The sequence below is a fragment of the Syngnathus floridae genome, chromosome 2, assembly GCF_059516105.1.
Source record: "Syngnathus floridae isolate MCC-2025c chromosome 2, RoL_Sflo_1.0, whole genome shotgun sequence".
Classification (NCBI taxonomy): Eukaryota; Metazoa; Chordata; class Actinopteri; order Syngnathiformes; family Syngnathidae; genus Syngnathus; species Syngnathus floridae.
In genome coordinates this window covers 20,737,872-20,759,498 of record NC_142414.1, presented here as the reverse complement: position 1 = coordinate 20,759,498, position 21,627 = coordinate 20,737,872, and the positions used below count along the sequence as shown (strand labels likewise).

Here is a 21,627-nt window from a genome sequence, read left to right as displayed (position 1 = left end):
ATCATTCAATATGTTTTAGTACAAATTAATTTTCGGATCATTGATTTTGTGGCCACTAAAGCATGTTGCAACTTGTTTCTACAGGTGGCATAAAAAAATGATGTTATTCTTATGATCTTTTTAAAAGTGATTGTTCCTGATGCTCTGGGGCGATTCAGGCCACAGAGGATAACAGCTGCATTGTGCATTCATTCTTAATATTGTGATTCATGCCGCCCTTACCGCTGCTTCACATCCTGCACACTCCCTCTACTGCACCCCAGCTGCTTTCCACCCTAAGTGACACTCCATACAAAACCCCCACACAAGCCCTCACATGTAACATTGTGGAATCAAAGCCCTCATCGACCGACACATGCACACAAAAGGTAGTTGAAGTCACTTTTGTGGTATGTGAGTCTGATTTTTCTTTTTAGAAATGTACACTTGGTAATTACATGCGCATTTGCGGAGGAATTTGTCTGGGCAGGTTGAGTCAAAGGCGGAGCTTTTTAACCAATTAAATGTACTGTATGGACAAGCCACGCCTTTTTCGACACTAACCTAAACGGACAGAAAAGGCAACAAAAGCCACAATCTCCCCACCTGGTCAAATCTCGATTGTTGACTGACATACCAGAGGAGAGCCTACGGTGAGGCTGAAACTCAAACTTGCACCCGAACGCCTCACCAGGTGTGACGAACATCCCGATGCCCTTGAAACTGTCACAAAGATGACATGCTTTCCATTGGGCCTGTTAAAGCCGACCGCCTGTCATCCACCCATTGTCCGCCAATCAAGTCTTCCTTGCCTTTCACTCCAGACATGTGCAAGTCTTTTAGCTCGCCCCTGTCATTTGCTTCACAACTTCCTGTTTTGCTTTATGTACACACACATACACACACACCCTCAAGGTTGAAGTGGTTACAACTTCTGCCGATTGACAAGGTGACGGGAGAAAAGGCTTGTCATTGTCTGCTAGTGGTATAGGAAAAGGGGGGGATTTGTTTGAACTTGTCTGGTTTGAGCCAAGCCTGTCTAGCTGTCTGTTCACCAATGAGTAATCCATTTTGAGGCTGAGCACACACACCAGCAGAGATTATGCAGTGGTGGAAGAAGACGTTTTTGGTTGGAGTGCAGATCGATGGATGACAGGGCGACTGACAGAGGGAGCCTGTGTCAAAATATCTTTGCTAAGAAAATGCTTGTAATGCTTCTCTTCGTAAAGACGAAATCCATGCTAATGTCAACTGTGATTTTTAAATAATCTTAAGAACTAAACATTCCATGTCTTCTATATTCTTTTAGAAGTTCAAGCCTGAGGGTCCAGTTCATTTTGTGTCTGCTTATCATCATTGCTTAGTTGAATGAGTACTACTAAGTATTGTATAATTCCTAAATCATCACAAGACAAAGATTCCGAGGCTACTGTGTATCATTTGCAATCTCTGATGAGGAGGTCTACAACTGCTCAAGTTTTGATCTATTTCAGATTGTTCAGTTGAAACATAAACAGGATGCCTTTCTGAGATACACAAACCGCACATGTGGTTCTGGGAATTCTTCAGTGACAAGGTAAGGATATTATTTTGACAAAGTGCTCTCAATACATAGTTGTTCCACATGACCTTTACTGCCTGTCACCTTCACTCTTTTTTGTTTATAGACAAGATTCAGATCTTATCCCCATTAAACTGTCGAATGGATGGGAAGCAAGGCCCAGGGTAGACAGTGCAGTATTGTACTGTTCTGTATTTACTAGGTACACGACATTGACTTTGGACTTTGAGGACATTAAGATCTGCAGGTTGAAACTGCCCCCTGTTGGTCAACAGTGATACTAGTTGTTTTGTCAGAATTTGACTCGCTATGAAGCGGTTCGGATGAAGATGAAAAAAAAACAAAAAAAAAGTTGTTCGTTTTTCCCACCTGAGTATCTGTGTACAAACCACGAGGGAAATTAAAGTGTTTATCTGTGTACAAACCCCGAGGGGAATTAAAATGTGCCCACGCAGCAACATTTAAATATATATATTCTCAACTCCGTTTTATCATACAGAATATCTGCAAATAATTTTTCATTGATTTTATTAATGAAAACAATATTTGCACGCAACTCGGCTAAATTTTAAAGTGAATATAGCTTAAAATGTATCAATATGAAATGATCAAATAGAAATAACTTCACAATTGTATTTCAATTCAGGGTTGTCTATTTTGTTCTGTTAAAAACTAACAGGTCGTGTGTCACGTGGCAACATGTTTTCCCCCCAAGATGATAAGTAAATATTGTCATTCCACAAGTAAAAAAAAGTTTGGCAACCACTGACGTAACGCTTCCTCTCCGCCCAATTTTAGGCCACGTGGAATATACGTCACTAAAAATTGCCAGCGAGAGTTTAAATGTTAACGTTACTTTGACAATTCATCATTTTAACATATATATTTCATTAAAAATATAACAGGTTAAATTTTTTATTCTTATTATAAATAAAACCGTTGAATGAACATGTTCAATGGTGCTTTGTCTGAACGTATGGAGGCGTATTGGCTTGTGACATATCCGAGCTTGGTCGCAAGCCATGAAGGCAACTAAAGTTCAACTGTGTAAATTGTGACATCTGTAAACGAATGGAGGCAAAACACAACAACGCGGACGCTAGTTTCAATCCTGGTATGTGAAATAATCTGTTAATCTCCATATTCCGACAGTTGAGCAAGTAATAAGGCTGTTGACGTTAGAATCACTAGTAACATCTGTTTTGATGTTCGCTAACTTGTGTACTCGAGTTGTCGCCAACAAGTTGTCACTCCTTTATTTTTCCAGTTAGTTGTATTTTACATTGTTTTCCACTTGCAGAGCGATCGCGTTTACAATTCAGGTTAGCCCATTGGAGAAATCGTAACCTAGGTCATTGAAGCTATTTCGGTTGCCTGTTGAAACAACGCTTCTTTGCTTAAAAATGTGCCACTGGTATATATTCAGAATGATAATATAATTTATCTTAACAATGTCATCTTCTGGTTAACTGAGTTTCTGTAATCTCCCCAACACTATTCCTGACACAGTGTATTTTGTAGGGTATCAATGCACTTTTTACACGATTTGAATCTCATTGCTAATCTAGTTAATAATTACGCGACAGTACCTACTGTTTATTTCCTCAGATCCAGGGGGCGCAGAAGCGGCACAAGATGCCTCCTGTGACCAAAGCCCCGAGGGAATTATCAGTAGACAGATGAGTGAACAGGGCCGATTTGCCTATGCTGCACTATGTGGTGTCTCTCTGGGGCAGCTGTTTGCTGGGAATGAAAACAGGTAACAATAACAAAAGTGGACACCATCAAGTTAGGTCCAAACCAAAAAAATGTCAAAAGGCGTTATCCCTGTTCATGTGTTCCATCCCCCCCACCCCCATGCTAGTGTGTTTAGGGAACAGTACCTGCAGGGCTTGGTCCACTGGCTGGACCTGGATGAATCTGTGATGCCCGTCATGGGAGCCTTTTTGTCAGGCCTGGGCTTTGAGGGCTCTGACACCTTCCTGTCCATCCTGCAAGCTGAATCGCTGTTGGCTGAAGGCACCATGCCCATCATACAGGTATCACAAATACAAGTTAGAGTAAGGTAAACAAATATGAAATGTTATTTTACACTATTTAATTCTTGCTATTCTATTTTTGTTAGTCTTTAAACATATTTATTTGTGAATTGCAGGATTTGGTGTCTTTTTCTGTCAAAGACGGTAAGAACCCTTATTGACAAGTATGTTCAACAGTCCAAATATCTCCATCATAAAATAGTTATTAATTGTAAAGGTCATGTTGTTAACCACTGTTAACATTAAGAAATAAAATCCACAACACAATCATTCCTAACATTAATGGCAAATGATGAGGGCTTGACAGAACTGACTTGGAGTGACAGCTCATGTATTCTTTTACTTTTGACACAAGTCTTACAGACATATTTTTACTGAAATCATATATTCATTCCTTTTTTCTTGTAATAAACTGCCCATTGGACTGATGCCAAAGTGAAATGTTTGCCCTCATGCTGTCAGGCCACTATGATGCCAGAGCGAGGGTGCTCATCCGGCATGTCACCTGTCTGCTCCGAGTCTCTCCACAAGAGCTGGAAGAGTTTGAGGAGACGCTTGGAGAAAGGCTGACGGAAGGAGGAGAGGAGAGCGAGTAAGACGCTTAGCAAGTGACTTACTGTTTTCAAAATCCTGCCTTTGCTTCACATAAAGAGTCAAATTTAACAACGATGCACAATGTAATGTTTACAGCTGATTGATTGATCTATTGCTGTGTTTACCAGGGAGGAGTCATCCCGGCGCCGTAGAAGAGAACGGGGACGAAAATTAAGACGCTACTTCCTTATTGGATTAGCAACAGTTGGTGGTGGAACTTTAATTGGTGATTATCCATTCATTTTTCATGCTGTTTATCACGTGGCCTGGGGGAACTGAAGCCATGTTATGGTGAGAAGATGGATACACAATGGAGAGATCGCCTGTCAATCACTACTACATGGGGAAACATGAACAGTTCCTAAGCAATGTTAATGAGGTCTACTATATTGGTTGGCAATTTATTTTTGCATGTTGTTCGCCAGGTGTGACTGGTGGGCTGGCAGCCCCCCTGGTGGCAGCAGGGGCTGGCGCCGTGATTGGGGCCGGAGGCGCTGCTGCTCTGGGCTCTGCCACTGGCATTGCAATTATGGCCTCCCTGTTTGGAGCAGCTGGGGCTGGACTTACCGGTGGGTGCAAAGAGGAGTAGAAATGTCTCTCAAACTTGTCAAAATCATTATTATTCTCATTGTTATTCTTATTCGAGGTGCGTTTTCAGTTTTTACATTACGTTTCTCTTCAGGGTACAAGATGAATAAGTGTGTGGGTGCAATAGAGGAGTTTGAATTCCTGCCCCTCAGCTCTGGAAAGCATCTTCACCTTACCATCACAGTGACAGGGTGGCTCTGCACTGGTAAATACAGTAAGTGTCAATCATAGTATTATTTATTTTTGGAGTTAGTAACGCAATCACACTGATTAAGGCCACAACAACATTAAGCAGATCCAATTAAAACGACTAAATAGTCTGCCTACTAAAATGAAGGGCCATTTGTATTTTTGTGGTTGTCGATACTGGAAGTTACAGAGCAGAGGTTTTCAAAGTGGCACTGAACTTATCTAGAAAGTACACAAATAAATATGAATACATACGTACGTACATACGTTAAAAAAATAAAGCCTACCGACTGACAGACATTACAATGTCAATTTGAATCTGATACATTGTTCAGCCCCACTGAAAAGTGTGATTCTCTAAATCTGAAGGAAAATGTTTCACGGTAGCCACTTGAATATCACTTTATCTTGTGAATATGAACACGTTCTTGTTGGCATAATAAATAGATACAAGTAGAAGATAGCAAAATTTGTATTCTGACATCCATTTATCAGCTATCTTGACCCACCAATGCACTTCTTGTAGTACATACTTGACTTGTAATAGCTAAGTGGTACTCTATTTGAAATTGCCACCCAGTCGACTTGACATAAGAGGCTAACTGCTGTTATCTAGGCTCGTTCCAGGCCCCTTGGTGCAGCCTAGGAGAGTGCGGGGAGCAGTTTTGCTTGGTGTGGGAGTCGCGTTTTCTCAGGGATCTGGGCTCAGCCATGACATCGCTTTTGGACGGGCTGGTTAGCATGATGGCTCAGGAGGCCCTAAAGTACACCGTTCTTTCAGGTAGGAGAAGGCTGCCTCAAACATCTAGATGTGTGTGTGCGTATGTGTGTTTTACCATTTTCCCATAGCAAATAATCAAATCACCAATCATAAATTCATGAGATAAACTGTCACCATCATACTGTAAACATCAGCATTCTTAACTATCACATACTTATGTGTATATATGTCAGCAAATTAAGACAAAATCATCACTATTTCAGTATATTTACACTGCTTTTGTGACATTTTTTGGTGATGAGCCCTTGAGATTTTTGTAAATTGTAAATTTAGTAAATGAAGATTTTTGTTCCTTGGCTTGATAAAAAAGGATGGGAAACAATGCTTTAGATGTTCTGTAAACTGAAATCTCACCTGACTGGATTCAAACCTTCAAGGTATATTTAGCCTGAGAATTGTTAGATCAACTTTCAAATAGTAAGCTTGAAGGAACGTTTTACTTCGAAGTTCTACTGTATTCAACAACATAAATATGACATCTTATTTGGTGCTTAGTGACATGTTTCGACCATGTCCAGGTATTGTTACAGCTCTGACATGGCCCGCCTCTTTGCTGGCCGCCGCCAGCGTCATCGACAATCCCTGGTGTGTTTGTCTGAACCGTTCGGCTGAGGTCGGGAAACACCTTGCTCAGGTTTTGAGAAGCAGGCAACAGGTAAGGAAGTGCTTTTTTTTGCAGCGATCTGAAGCCATGTTCAAAAGCATCTCGTTAGAACAAGACTGAGGAAATTCTAATTGATGGATTGAACTTCACAGACATTTATTTCTATCCATAATGTTTCAACCAATCTGGTTCTCTGTATTTAAAGGGAAAGCGGCCAGTCAGTCTGATAGGTTTCAGTCTTGGGGCCAGAGTTATCTACTTCTGTCTTCAAGAGCTCGCTAACGATCAAGGTATGAAAATCAAGTTTCTTCTTAAATCAACCTCTTTTTAACTGAGTGGGACTTACTCAGCTTGACTTGCTTGTTGCACTTTCCCCAAAAGGCTCAGCTTGAAAGGATTGAGTGAGGTTCATTTCTTTGTCAACAGTGTGTGCAAATAGTCCAACTGTTTGAGAGCTTTTTTCAATGTACAATTGCAAGGAATATAAGGATTTCATCATCTGCGGTCCATAAGACCAGCAAAAGATACGGAAAAATTGAGAGAAATTTCTGCATGTAATCGGCAAGGATGAAAACCAACATGAATGCACTGCTTTAAAAATGAGCATCTCTTTCTTAGGGATATTGCCACGGGGGCTCAGGAGCATTTCAGAAAACCATTGTCAGTTAACACATTTTATCACTACATCAGAAAATTCAACTTGTTTGTGGTCTGATGAGTCTATATTTGTTTTGGAAATCATCAACACCAAGCCACATTCTGCTAGTGTTACAACGACCTGGCGACTATTACATAGACTTGCCTCCCAGCAGTCTGGACCTGTCTCCTATTGAAAAAGTGTGGCACTTATCATGAATAATTGGAAAGGAACAATCACAGCAATGTGATTTATTTTGGGTTTCCAGGTAGTGAAGGTGTTGTGGAGGACGTGGTCCTGCTCGGGGCTCCTGTAGATGGCTCGGAGAAGGCCTGGATGAGAATGACCAAGGTGGTGGCTGGAAAAATAGTCAATGGCTACTGCAGGTGATCTTTTTACATATTCAAGGAAATGCTGGGTATCAAGCTGCAATCTATTTAACAGCTGCTGTGTTCTCAGCAAAGTTGTGATTTAATTACATAGCCCACTTAAATTTTTCTTTCTTCCTCATCCACATTTCAGAGGGGATTGGCTCCTGGGGTTCTTGTACCGAAGCTCAGCTGCTCAGCTCTGTGTTGCTGGGCTACAACCAATCAGCATCCAGGATCGCCGCATTATCAATGTAGACCTCTCCTCTGTGGTGAGTCATTTTTTTTAATTGATTTTCTTAAGTAAGGTCACTGATGTGTTAGTAGGCTTTTGAGTGCATACAACTAATTCATGCATGGCAGCGATGTCCACCCCTTGACCTATGATCAATTAAATCTCATTGGAACTAGAAATATGATGAAATTGATTAAACACATATTTGTAATGCATTAAGATCATACAATAATACACAGTATCAATTATAACTGGTTTGGAGTGTGGCATTAACGCGAGGTCTTTCAAAAATGTCAGTCACTCTCATAAAATTAAGTTACATTTAACATTAACACATTAACATTAGCATTAACACAAGGTCTTTCAAAAATGTCAGTCACTCATAAAATAAAGTGACATTTACATTTTTTTGTATTTAACTTTCAAAATCCCAAATGGATTGAATGTTTATTCTTTTCTATGTACTTTTTCATTTATTGCTCATTAGATTTCTTCTGCAGAGAAGAAAATGAACTACAATACTTTTATATAAATTATACAAATATAAACAAATCAATCAAAATTATTCATATTATATTGTGAATATTATTCATTATCAGATTCTTAGAACATTTGCCTCTGATTATTTGGAGTGGAAGTGCTAGGAAACTAGAAAAGAAAACTACAATGCGGAAGGAAACCAACCAATTACAGCTTTGAGTTTGAAATAAAATAGTTTTGTTTCTCAGAATTGTCTTGCAGAGATTGCAATTCTGCATATGTCACTCAACATAGGTTGTTGGAATATATTAGTCTCAAAAATGGGTCGCCTGAATTGAGGGTTTCAAAGTAACAGTATCATGCAAGGACAATATTTTGGGGGGCTTGAACCGTACTGTACATTACTGCACACTGCACTACTTTTAAGAGAACCAAAGTGCATTGTACTTAAATTTCATTTTAAGAGGAGACTGAAGAAAAGTCTTTGTCCGATTCATCAAATAAAATGGATGCAAACTAATAATAATGTATAAATGAAAATGAAATAAAAATGAATAGCTTAATGAAACAAATGAAGCATATAAATTATAATAAATAAACATAAAAATATTCCTTGACAAAGTATGCAAAAATGGCCACACCAGTTTATTTGAAAAAATGTGAATGAACTTCAATATTAATACCACAGTGACATAATACACTAATGCAACCACACACTGACCTAGACATAAAAAAAAAAAAAAAAGAGAAAGTATAAAGTTATGTATTTTTAACGACCGTACAAATACCCTAATTTCCTGACTATAAGCCGCACCACCAGGGAAGGGAAAATCCTGTTTTGTTCATACATATATAAAACGCACCGGACTTTAAATGAATTGTCCTCATTTATATTACCTGTATTAACAAAACAAATCATTTTGAAATATCATAAAAATCATAAAAAATCCATAGATAAGACACACTAGACAGATAAGACACAGAGTTCAAAGCTTGTGCAAAACGTAGCGGTTTATAGTCTGGAAATTACGGTAGTTAATTTTTTCTTTTTAAGAGAAACTCAAGGCAGTACATTGTTATTTGTGCCCCCACTTGCCTACTTTAAAGACATTATTCTAGTGGTGGAACGTCGTGATGTTCGCAATGATACCCCACCAATATAATTTTGAAATAAAATTTAAGGAATCAAAGAAATTTAAACACATATTTAGTATTTTTATATTCTCCAGGTCAAAGGTCACTTAGACTACATGCGTCAAATGGACACCATTTTGGTGGCTGTGGGAGTTCCCACCAAAGAGGTCCCAGGATCCTCTTTCTTGCTTCCTCGACCTGTATCTATTACTGAGGGCACAGTAGACACCATGGACCAAAGCCACATCGCGCAGCAGTTGCGGAAAACCCAAAGTTCAGTCCAGACACACGCTGGTGAGGACTCAACTAAGGTGATTACCGATGGCTGGGACGTCCCCGATATCTCAGATCTGTTGAACGCCCTGAATTGTGATGATAATGAGTCAAAAAGTCCACCAAGACACACAAACAATGTAGCTCTCTATCAGGAGAGTGCCACCAACCACGGACCTGTTTTTAATGAGAGCGAAGAGCCTGAGCCTGAGCCCGATGATGAACACGTCTCTTGGAACTGGGATGATACGTATTGGACTGCAGAGCACAGTCATGAACAAAGTGGACCAAAAAAATGAGATGGCTGCTTCATCCAAGATTTTTATCAACTCTTTTTTTTAGCATTGAAGAGTGATTGAAAAAATGTCAGAGTTTGAACAGACTTCTCATGACAAGTGAGATGGATTCTGTGCAAAAATGAAGGCAGTGACGTCTACAAGGTGGTTTCATTCCAGCTCTCATCCAGGGGCACCGGTTTTGCAATGAATTGATTCGGTGAATCTCAAGTCACAGACTGAAATAACTGGGTAGAGGTGTTTGGGGCATCACTTTGACGAATGACTCATGTTCTTGGCGGAGGTCACTGAGAGAACATGCAATACAGTTGGGATTAGACACCGTGAACCTTCTTGTTGAAGGTTTGCCTCTCAGTGTCGGTGAACATGTCGGTCTCTTGGCCTAACGCGACTGAACTGTCGCACAGTGTGTAGGTTCCGCCGCTAGTTTTTATGAGTGGCCACTGCGATTCTCAGTTTCAATTCCAGATTTACCTCGTTGCAATGTTGCAAATGCAACAGCCAACTAAAAAAAAAAAAAAAAAGCACTTTTCCATGTAATAATGCTAAACATAAGCAAGACCCCACTGGGCACTGCCAAGCCACCAAGTCATATGGATAGTTTACTGTACATGTTGTATTTCACAATGATATTTAAAACTACAAAATTTCATATGTACCTCTTGCTAATAAACGTGAAAAATGCAAGGGTGCAGTCATCTGTCATTGCTCAAAATAGACAGACTCATTTTAATTCTTGTCAATTTCCTCTATGTTTGGCAATCCGCTTCTTCCTTGCCAATAATGCCATTTTTTGTGGTTCAATTAAAAAAAAGATACAGTACAGTATGCTGCGTACTTTATTCTTGTGAAAACCTACCAGAAATGGTAAGAGCCAGCAATAACATATATAGCTTCAAGTGAAAATGAAGTGTTTTGTTTAACCACTAAAATTTCGAAAAATGACGACAACCGTGGTATAGAAAATGAATGGATGAATGGAAGTAAAGTCGACACAATTTTTTAAGTAACTTCAAATAATATGTATGTTTTTGATTGAAACCTTGTTTAAAATGACATTCCTTTTACTTAAATTTCAGTTTATTGGTAAATAGAACTAAAGTCCAATTATGCTTTTATCTTAGAATTCATGGTGTTACTGTCACCTTTGTCCAATGTATTTGCAGTTTGCAGTGAAACGCTGTTTATTGTGTGTGTGTGGGGAGGGTGCAGTCCAGAAAAACTGGTGGGTTGGTGTGATATGATGTCGACAAGTCTGCGTGTGTCTAGATCAGAACTGTGGCCATGAAAGTATTTTCCATTTTCGTGTGCTCTGAGTGTATTTGTGTTACTCTTCTCCCAGCGATTAAATAAACAGCTTACAAATAAAACTGTAAGCGACTGTCTTTGTTCTTTTCTACATGTGAGGAACAATCGCTTGGAAAGAAACATACACAGTAGCAGGGAAATATTATACTGGTAAAGGTCATTAGAGGTCACAATTGGACTAGCAAAATGTCTTAGCTTGTTAGTGGTCACCCTTTCAGTCATTCAATTCAATGGGACTACCTGATTGGGAAGAAGAATATGCAGCTCACTTCCAGCATGCTCAGCTTCCAGAAAATTCACGGCGTCTGTAGCGGTGGCAGGCGGAGGGGTGGCATCCGAGGCCAGAGGGGACGGGGGCTGGCTGCAAATGTTGGGTTCTCCCGAGTTACGGAGGGATAGGGAAACCGCCGGTGAGTGTTGTCTCGGCAACCGCGAGGAGGAACATGGCAAGAGCTTCCCAAGTGCACGCTTGAAGTCCCTCATGAAGAGCGGGTAGATGATGGGATTCATGGTGCTGTTGCAGTAGCCCAGCCACGTGATGGCGTCAAAGAGTGCCAGAGGTACACACTCACACACTGCCTGAATAAATGAAAACAGCGACACTGAGTTCACCCCTTCTTCAAATGCAGTGATCATGCTCAACAATTAAATTTTACGCTTTGATGTGACCGGACTGATGCTGTTGTTACACATTTGAGTTCTGAGAAACTATTGTTCTATAGCTTTATCTATTTTATCTAATGTAATTTTGTACCACAAGGGGATTGTGAGTCACAGTAGTGGTAGTGTTTTTAACAGGATTTTATTATTCTGTGGTGATGATTTAAAAATTGTGTATACCCACAAAAATATTTCTTTGGAGAAAAAAACTACAATAAATGCTTTGAAAATATAGTTTAATGTTTTTTTTTTCCCCTTACCCTCCAAATTTAAAGGAGAACTCAGCCCCAAAACAGAACATATCATTACAGAGAAAACATTTGGGTTGACTTCCTTGAGTATCCTGTAAAGTTCTTGTGAAAAATTCAAATATTGCTAGAACAAATTAAAAATGACAGTTTAAATTGGATTTGTGGCCTAACAAAACATTTTCCTCTGAAAAAGAGTGCGCACATTTGAGTGAGCCTGTTAGTGCATAAACAGTCAAATTAGAGAGGACTTGTAAAAGAGACAGCTGCTAGAGGACAGCTTCCAATATCATCAAGATGACATGGCGGGGGGGCAGTGAAACAAAAAAAGAGAGGCCTATGTGTGTATGTGTGCGTGTGTGTGTTTCACACACCACATTGAGTGTGAGAAGGAAGATGAGCACAGGCACAGTCTGCTCTGTGTGGTGCCGTTTTGGGCTGGGGAGTTTGAAATGTCTGGAGCATCAAAAGCTTGAAAAACAGCATAAATGTGATCCACCGTTTAGATGGAGCCGCTTTGAACTGTCATGGCCATGAAAATCAACAAGTGAAGATGAATAACAAGCATAAGTGGTGGCGACAAAGTGTTATTTTTCTTGATTCTGAAATGAGTCAGACGCACAGCTGAAATGCCAATCCATGCATGTCATCCTCTGTTGGATAACGACGATTTGACGCCAAGGCTGGCAAATACAAAAACAGAGCGGTAGCCAACGTTCTTAGCTTCTTGCTTGTGCATGTATTTAACACTGAAATGGTCACCCATCCATATTCATTTGAGAGAAGTGACAAAACCTCTGACTCAGAAGGACACCACAGACTGCTGCTGTCGCTTCTTAAAGAGTATCAGACAGACGAGTCATTTTATTGCCGGGAGACAAGCGTTTACATTTAGGATTTTGTGTTGCCTTTAGTAACAACCACCGGGTCCTCACTTTATAATGTCACAAAGTGAGGATCCTGTCTTTTTCTTGGATCAGGCAGGGCTGGTGCTTCGAGACGACGAATGCTCCAAGATGAGTGAATTGGGGAAATCACCACTTTTTGGTAAGGATTTGGCATTTTTAAGCACCTGTACTTTTCCTTTGTGCCTAAACCTCTGCATGTGACAACATCACATAAAAAAGAAAATGGCAATTTTGGAAATGACATCCTCCCCTGACATTGCATAAAAGTACTCACTAATAGTCCAATCAGATTGCTCTGATGCAGAGTGTCATTGAGAAGCATATGGGGAGCACTATGATGTGCCAACGTTTATCACCCAGCATTAATTTTTCATTTGCACACGACGCGGGAAGCAAGTGTACTTTACTGACCTGAGCCATGTTGATGATAAAAAAGGGTAGCCAAGTGCAGAAGAAGAGTCCCAGAAGAACGCCAAGCGTCAGGCTGGCCTTCAGTGCCCTCCGACCCTGCCTGTGAGCCAGATGGCGCTCACTGTTCACTGATGGCTAAAGTCACAAGTGAAATTAAATATACGTCACCTTAATTTGCACAAAGTATAGTCTCAATTAAGTATTAAGGAATCATCATTTACGTATCAAAAAAAAAAAGTTATAAAAATGCAATGCATCGTATGAATTTTCATAACAAATTTGATGTTTAAGTTGTTTATTAATGCTACCTCCCACTATCCACCTGTTGCTTTTAGGTTGACATTTTATCCATAAATCTAAGTGGTATAGAGTGTAATATGTCAGAGAAAAAAAACTGCCATTTTGTTTGTTGCACAGTAAATTTTGCAGGGTTTTTTCTTCTTTTGCACCCTCCTCCAATCCTACATGTGTGAAAGCATTTTTGCATTGCTTTGGAACAGGATCAGCTTTTCATTTTTGTCATTACTCTGGCTATTGGAGACTTGTAGGTACATATTTTGCACTCCACTCCATGGTACCACCAAGCACCACTCTCTGGGTTCAGTTCAGGCTTTATTTTTGCATTGTTTTATCAAAGGTACCAAAGTAAGTCACAATGGCTTTACTAACCGCCAAAAATTTGAAATGGAGCTCAACCCGCTGAACTTCTATCTTGCACTTTCGCATGTCATTTTTTTTTAGCTTCTTTCACTGGTGAACTACTATCGGGCCACTATTATGTCACACTTCTATATAATTAATTGAAATATTGTCATCCCGCCTACAGTAATAACAGAAGCTGGGAACAATGAATGCAAACCTAAAAGTTGCAAACAAATATAACAATTGAAGGGATAGTCAATGGATTTGTATGCCTAGCTCCACTCTCTTGGAACCACGCAACCGTTTCTACATCTCTACAAAGATGTAGTATGAGACAGCAGATGGGCTCGCCCCAAATAAATTGGAGAGAAAAATCATTGATTACATAAATTTTGTTTCAATTTCAAAGTGTCTTTGTATCCATGCCAAGGTGGGAACATTTTTTCAAAGTGGTTGCGCGTCAAAAAATGCGGTTCTGGATGGGTTGATGATAATCTCTTGACAGGTTGCGCAATATTTGACTTCTCTTGGTACCCAAATGTACATCTGGTTGTTGTAGCGTTCTGGGCCTCTTTGACCTCTTTTCAATCTATATCTTGTTGAAGCACGCTTGTCCTCATAGATTTTTTGGGAGTAATCAAGCATGATAGACTCATGTAACCCAATCGGAAAATTGCACAACATGTGCTCATTATTGGAAAATTGAGACTATTGTGAGTGCACCCTTACTTACCGGCGCATTCTGTGGTACCGGGGCTTCCTGATGACTGCAGTCATCTCCATCTTGGTGGGCTCCATCACCGAGTGAAGGAGGCCGAGATGGTTCGCCAAGAGAGGGATGAGGGTGCGGCGGGTGGCTCAGGGCCGCGACCCTCTTGGCTTGCCTACGAGCCGCCAGAAGAATTCGACAGTAGGTGAAGCAGATGGCACTAGAGGGCAAAAAGAAGGTGAGAAAGGACGCCACCAGAGCGAAGGGCAAGGTGACCTGCAGGCGGCACTGAAAATAAAGGCCGTGGAACTGGAAGTAGGACGCCGGGTACAGCAAGTCCGAGTAGGAGCTGATGTTGGTGCTTTGGCCTCCTGGACCCAAAGGCTGCCCGGTCAGATGGCCTAAACTGTGCCACTTCATCTCAATGGGCAGGAAGGAGGCGAGCGCCGCCAACCCCCAAGCCGCTCCGACCAGCAGCAGCGCCCGAGGCAGGGTCATCCTCTGCTTGTAGCGCAGTGGCGAGATGATGAAGAGGTAGCGGTCCAAACTGATCACGCACAGGTTGAGAATGGAGGCGCTGCAGCACATGACGTCAAAGCAGAGCCACACAGGGCAGAAAGCCGGCCAGAGCACCCAGGCCCCGCACAGCACATTGAGCATGGCGGGGGGCATGACCACCACCGCCACCATCAGGTCAGACAGGAAAAGGGACACTAAGAAGCAGTTAGAGGTGCACCGGAGAGAGCGGTGAGCAAAAACCAAGACGATCAGCAACACGTTGCCGCACACGGTGACGAGGATGATGACACTCAGCAGGAAGGCGAGCAACCAGGGACCGCCGCCACTAATGTTCCAAGCGCTGTTGGTCGCAAAGCTGCCGTTGTAGCTCCTAAAAGATCCAGAGCCGGCGGGCATGGTGCCGGTTGCTAAGTAAATGAAAAGTAGCTCCGGATTCTGCTGTCTCTTTGGAAACCAACCACTCACAAAGCGGGTTAACTAGATGAAGATCCAGAAGTGAAACATCTGCCTGTGGAGATGTGTCCTTATGTCCTAGAGTTGTTTTCACAAAATTTCAAACTGTCTCATTTATCATCACTCCATCCGTCCCCAGCGAAGAGCATGAATGAGCCACTCAATGGCCATGAGAATCCAAAAGTTAAGCGTCATTCAAGAATATGAGAGAGCAAAAAAAGAGATTCTTACAAATTCCACCTCAGCTCACAAGTCTGCGCTGAGCTTGTACTCTGCCTGCACTTCTTTCTATTCCGGGAGACGCAACAGGGAAGCAAAAAAAGCGAGGTAAAATCCATTTTTAAGGAGGTGCATAGGTGTCACGGTCCTTGCAACGCTGCGTTTAGAGTCTCTCGCTCTCCTTAATCCCCGTGTCGGCCACTCCAGCGCGCCTCCCCTTCAAGGCGAACAGATTCTGAGAAGGAGTGTGTCAAAGCGTTGGGGCTGTTAATGCATAAGCATGCACAATCACAGCCAAGACATACTAATGGTGTCGGTGTGGGTGGCTGTGCTCCACGCTTGGCCATGGCATTTTGTACCCAGAGGGAAAGTTTTAATGCTTTATGAGTAAAAAGATTCATCTGTAAAGTGAGTCGTTTAAAAGGTGGGTTTAGATGAATTGGCTTGCGCATGCTGAGATTTTTGCAAGGAAGCTTTTACTGGAATCCTTATCTACTCTGTCCTTTGACGTGCTTCACTGATTTATAGAGATAATATGTGCAATGTAGAATCATATCCAATAAAGGAGCTGCATAAAAAATGGAGGCTTTTCATAAATGTTTTGATTGGCACTCATATTTTATTATTGGTCACTGATGGCCGAGTGGTGCATTTTCTTGACTTGTGCAGGCAGCGTGGGTTCAGTTCCCACTCTATGAGGTTGTTCATGTGAGAGTGAATGATTGTGTCTAGATAAGTGCCCTGTCCTTGACTAGCGAACGGTCTTGGCCTTTAATTTCATATTTCAGATCTAGACCATAATATAGTATCTATGCGTTGGAGTACGTTACCTTGTGGTTTTATTTATAAGCAGACTTGTTTCTTCTCAAGAACTTCATAGACAACCTTTTGTTGACATTATTCTAAATAACAGAGGCAAAGTGGCATTTAAGGCTAATCTAGTTTCTATTTTACTTTGTCATTTGCAGTGCTAACCACTAGGTGTCAGAAACTAGCCGTCTAAAATATTTGTACTAAGTGCTAATAGCGTATTGTATCGGTATTAAAAAAGTAGCAGTCAAATCAAGTATAGACAATTATTTGTCTGGAAAGTCATTTCACCACAAAGGTAATCGAGAGAGACTTGAGCTCCTGGTGAGGCTTTAATTAATGCTATAGAAAATGGATTGAAATTCAAAATTGCGACGATTGTGACCAACCATCTGACATAATCGACTGTAAATTGAGAACCAATCTTTTAAATCTGTGGATTTAATCCATTTGTTTCACTAGAATTTGTGTGAAAATAACACAACCTTCACATTGTGTTTCATACTCATTTTATTACATAAACAGATCCTGATCAGGCATATGTAATACAGAGCCACACAGGGAAAGGGTTTTCCAATAAGGAGACATGGGTGTCTTAATAGGAGGACAGTGCAAACGATGACTCCCACAGAAGCAAAACAAAAGATGTTTAAAAAAAAAAAAAAAAAGCTCTTTGATGACTTGAAATTACTGGTCCTGTTGAAAAAGTAAAAAAAGGACATTGGTTAAAAACCAAAAACAAATGTACAAATGCGCCATGGCTCATGAGAATTTTTTTTCCGTATTGCCCTAAAAAAATAAGTAGAAATCAGTGGCTGTGTCACATTGTCCACCATCTGAAGGTTTTTGTGCGTTTCAATACACGAGTGGATAAAAGCACAACAGGTGTAGAGTTGCCCTACCTAGTGGTAAAACGCAGCAGCGCAGAGAGAGGCTTTTATTTGAGTAGATCCTACTTACCTTTTTATGCAGCAAGTAGTGTAATCTTAGGTCATTCTGACAGTTGGCATATGCCATGCCAAGGCCCATCCCCGAGCCAAGCGTAATAGGCCATGTATGCCCTTGAATTAGAGACAAAACATTGTGTGCAGCATCAGATGCTTGTCTGTTCACGAGGTGGAGCAGCAACAAAATGTAACTCACTTTTGAAGAAGATGACAGAAAACACAATTCCCAAGCTCAGACCTGTGCCTATGGAAACAAAGCAAGATTATAATAAACACCCTATGTCATATATGACCTCCAGAGAGCAACACTTAAATGATTTTCATTGTATTGGGATTTGCTGCAGTACATCATGTTCAACAACCACAGCGTTTATGTAGCATTTTGAAGACTTTATGCTCTCCAATAATAATGACCACTACAACAAGCAATTTAAATAAATAAATAAATAAATAAATAAATAAATAAATAAATAAATAAATTTTAGGGCAAAAATGCTATTGTACTCGGACTCTCTCAACCTTCACAAATAAAATGTCCAGTTTAAAAGCATCATGGTGCCTCAGAATGACTAAGGTCAAAGCCAGGTATTATATGAAAACCAAACAACACCTACAGTGTTAAAATGCCGCTTATTTTAACTTCAAACGCTGTGAACGAAAGATCCACCATTCGAGTTAAGGTTCTGATATTTTATTCGTGTCGAAAAGTTCCGATGTGTTGTACGTACGTGTAAAAAAAACAAACCCACAACATTATGTGGTCATTGGCTTGCCCTTCGCTAGCTAGTTAGCTACCGCACCACTCAATGACAACTGCTGCTTTAAAAGCTCATGCTGTTCCGCATCCTTGCTATGATTACAGCAAACACGGAGAAACTTGGGAATATTTACCAAGCTTTATGACACCATCCGCAAGGCATCGGTCCCACTTTTTCCCCAGCTCCTTCTCAGACATGCTGAGCTTTTTAGCTTGAAGCAGGCTCCTAGTGTCAAAAGCTGACTCGTGGTGCTTTCAATTGCCGTCGGAAATAATAGGAGTACAAAAATAACGCGCGCGGGTGCTAGAAAAAAAAGGTGGATGCAACGTCAGGCCGGAAAAAGCTTGAACTTATGTGGACCGTAGAAAAAAAAGACCAAACTGAAATTGCGTCCAAAGTGTAACGAAACTGCGATGCCAAAAGACCTGCTAAGGAAACATTCACTTTTGCTTGTTGCATTGAACGCAGCACTAAGTTCTCGCGATATTAAACTTTGTGCGCCAGGGTGCAATTCAACGTACTGTAAAAGCCCCAAAGAAATCTGTCATCCCAAAAATACTACTGTAGTCTCATTGGTATAATTTTATTTACAATTTTCCTAGCGATATACCCAAAATTACATCTTTTTTCAACCATAATTCTGATTTCCTGAGACAACTAAGTACATCGTATGACACAAAAAGTACTCCAATACGAAGACACGTGGCCATGTTTGGGGATTACTACATAAATGTGCAGTCAGCTAAGGAGAGAAAAGTGTCAGTAACCTAAAAAAATAAAAATAAAAACATGGACGTCGTATTAGCATCAAGCACAGAATCTCTCTCACTTTTTAAAATACCATTTGGTTGCTTCAGGTAAAAAGTCTAACATGAGTGATTATAAGCAAATGTATGAAAAGCAAAGAGGTAGAAACCCATGTCTTTATAAATTAAATACATCTTTGGCCAAAAACAACAAAATTACCTTTTGATTGTTCTTTTAAAAAGTAACCACTGAATTTACAACTTGGCCATCTACCTAATTATGAAAAATAGACAATCAGAATACAGAATACAAATTTGCACTATTACAAAACCAAATGTGGTGGTTTAACAGATCATTTGTCACCATGGAGCATGGGCCAAACAGTTCCTGAAGACGCACTTTATATTAATCATTGCACTCTGGCTGGGTCTTGTTTTCATGTGTCGGTGTTGTTGGCGGCCGGGTCCTTTCCTCTCTTGTCAGTGCCATCGAGTCCTTACTAATGGCCACCAGGTCTCGAAGCTCCTTATTTTCAATCTGCCCAAGAGAGTGTGAGGAAGAACAAATTGTGACTGAGAATAAAAAGTGGTAACCAAAACACCCTCTAATAAAATATTTCTGGCATTTTTTTTTTTTTTTGTGCTTTCAATTATGAACCACCAAATCCTCACCACTAATAGAATACTAAATGTTGATGAAGGATCCAGCAGGATGAAATTTTTTCTTTGTTTATTTTCTGTATTTAGCCAGACAGCTACAATTATTTTCCCTCCATGCCACAGCCCATGGGTTGGGTTTGTCACTGTCAACGGGACAAAAGAGTCTAGTTACCTCAAGCTGGGCAAGCTTTTCTCGAACGGAACAATAACGCTGATCATCCACCTGCACTGCTCGTCTCATCACTTGGCCCATCTCGCATATTCGCCCCACTTGGGTCTGTACTTCCTGGATAAGAGCCAATGCCATAGTTCTCAATTTAGTGAAATTTCAATCAGAAGATTAGGAAATGCAGCTGTAACTGGATTCATGTGAAAATAGCAATATGTGAATACTGTAAAGACGGCTGCTGTACTTTTGCGTGGTCCTTATGGAGTATAAGAACAGGTTTGGTGTCCAGCTCCTCTTTAGCCATCATCATCTGGAGCATGTGCTTGCGGTAATGGCCCATGATCAACTCCAATGTGTACTGATGCTCTTCAAGAGACAGCCAGAGTTCTGCAGACAAAAGATCACATTGTCAATACAGACAGTCTAGCAATGTACTAAACAAAAAGAAGGAAAGAAGAGGAAATTGATGTTTCCAAACCTTTATTCTCCTGCTGGAGTTCCTTGATTTGAGTGTTTTCCTGAGTCAAAAGGACATGAGGCTTGTACTTGATCATTTCCTGGACCTCTGAAGTGTCATCTGCATGCTGATGGAGTAAGAGAGGTAAAGGGTTATGCCCAGTACAGCAAGTCACACATCAAGCGTCACAACTAAACTAGAAGAAAGTGAGCCATCACAAACAAATGGCAGTTGGCCACTGAGCCTTGCTACCGACAACCCCAAAGTTGCTGCAAAAAAATGCGAGCCCAGGCATTTTAGAGCCTGCTTACAATGACCATTCAGTGACCACATGACTCCTCCATACTTTTTTTTTCTTTTTTAAACAACAAGTAGCTCCATCTTTCCACTTTATTGAGCTAAAAACCATCCCAGCTCTCTTCAGGCAAAAGGGAGACACTGGACTGGTCGCCAGCCAATCACAGGGCACTTCTAGTCACACAGCTATTCTCACACCCAACCCAAACGCAATTCGGAATAGAAAATGATTGTGATTGACAATAATTCAAACAATTGGCACCCATATGTATGTCCACAACAGGATTGTTGCGGTAAACTTTGTTAGTTGAGGAATGGTTTGTTGCATGCTCAAATTAGGTCTTTACCTTGTCCGGAAGAGCATTTCCCACTTCTTTCATGCTCCGCACCTTGAGACTGAGGGCCCCGGACTGATCGATGAGGCTCTCGGCGGCTGTGTCGTGCTCTTTCAACCTCTCCAGCAGTGTCCGCGCATCACACAACACTTTCTCTAAAGTGCAGGCCATCTGCCTGAAGGTGAACCGTTCATCTAACGCTGACAAGCTACTTACAAACCTCAATTCCCTCTGGCTAAGACAACCTCACAGTGTTCTGCCGACACGAGCGTTGTTGTCTTCGTGCACCAAAGGTAGCTTCTACTATGTTGTAGCTAGTTTTACATGCATACGAATATTACAACGATTAAATATACGATTTAAAAAATGTCTCCCGGAGTACGTTAAACACGATAAGTGCACCGTCTATTTTGTAGTCAAAACTCGTATCCTGGTCCTCGAAGCACAAAGATGTCGTCACTTCCGTTTGTTTCGCTTTTATTAAATTAAAATTTCCCCTCTATTTTAAAAAGTAATTCACCCACAGTCGCTAATATAGGGGAAATACAACGTTAGAAATCAAAACAAAAATATTATTAGTAAACGAAGTTGACACATTTCAAATAGAATTTCC

The 21,627-nt window shown here is 40.7% G+C and overlaps 4 protein-coding genes across 5 annotated transcripts; 1 reads left to right on the top strand and 3 right to left on the bottom strand.

Moving 5' to 3' along the window:
• The first annotated feature begins 1,059 nt into the window (after positions 1–1,059).
• Positions 1,060–11,134, top strand: tmco4 (transmembrane and coiled-coil domains 4). Of its 2 annotated transcripts, none has more exons than XM_088370050.1 (14): positions 1,060–1,555; positions 3,149–3,299; positions 3,405–3,579; positions 3,696–3,723; positions 4,042–4,171; positions 4,302–4,399; positions 4,599–4,742; positions 4,856–4,975; positions 5,567–5,731; positions 6,250–6,386; positions 6,541–6,625; positions 7,241–7,358; positions 7,495–7,612; positions 9,285–11,134. In XM_088370050.1, the coding sequence occupies exons 2-14, from the start codon at positions 3,220–3,222 to the stop codon at positions 9,759–9,761; spliced, it is 1,875 nt and encodes a 624-aa protein (XP_088226176.1). In that variant the 5' UTR covers positions 1,060–1,555; positions 3,149–3,219; the 3' UTR covers positions 9,762–11,134. The 2 variants fall into 2 exon arrangements, with proteins under 2 accessions (XP_088226176.1, XP_088226175.1); XM_088370049.1 differs by lacking the exon at positions 1,060–1,555 and adding an exon at positions 2,355–2,654.
• On the bottom strand, positions 10,580–16,058 carry htr6 (5-hydroxytryptamine (serotonin) receptor 6). The gene is made up of 3 exons (XM_088370052.1): positions 14,669–16,058; positions 13,294–13,428; positions 10,580–11,645 (listed from the first exon to the last, which is right to left on the bottom strand). Exons 1-3 carry the CDS (start codon positions 15,557–15,559, stop codon positions 11,289–11,291), a joined length of 1,383 nt encoding a protein of 460 aa, XP_088226178.1. The 5' UTR covers positions 15,560–16,058; the 3' UTR covers positions 10,580–11,288.
• A 1,079-nt stretch (positions 16,059–17,137) lies between these two features.
• Positions 17,138–18,750, bottom strand: micos10 (mitochondrial contact site and cristae organizing system subunit 10). Its single transcript, XM_088399816.1, has 4 exons — positions 18,484–18,750; positions 17,789–17,836; positions 17,606–17,706; positions 17,138–17,341 (listed from the first exon to the last, which is right to left on the bottom strand). The coding sequence occupies exons 1-4, from the start codon at positions 18,545–18,547 to the stop codon at positions 17,333–17,335; spliced, it is 222 nt and encodes a 73-aa protein (XP_088255942.1). The 5' UTR covers positions 18,548–18,750; the 3' UTR covers positions 17,138–17,332.
• A 167-nt stretch (positions 18,751–18,917) lies between these two features.
• Positions 18,918–21,478, bottom strand: sike1 (suppressor of IKBKE 1). Its single transcript, XM_088399803.1, has 5 exons — positions 21,027–21,478; positions 20,404–20,509; positions 20,170–20,312; positions 19,929–20,042; positions 18,918–19,634 (listed from the first exon to the last, which is right to left on the bottom strand). The coding sequence occupies exons 1-5, from the start codon at positions 21,183–21,185 to the stop codon at positions 19,503–19,505; spliced, it is 654 nt and encodes a 217-aa protein (XP_088255929.1). The 5' UTR covers positions 21,186–21,478; the 3' UTR covers positions 18,918–19,502.
• Between the last annotated feature and the right edge of the window lie 149 nt (positions 21,479–21,627).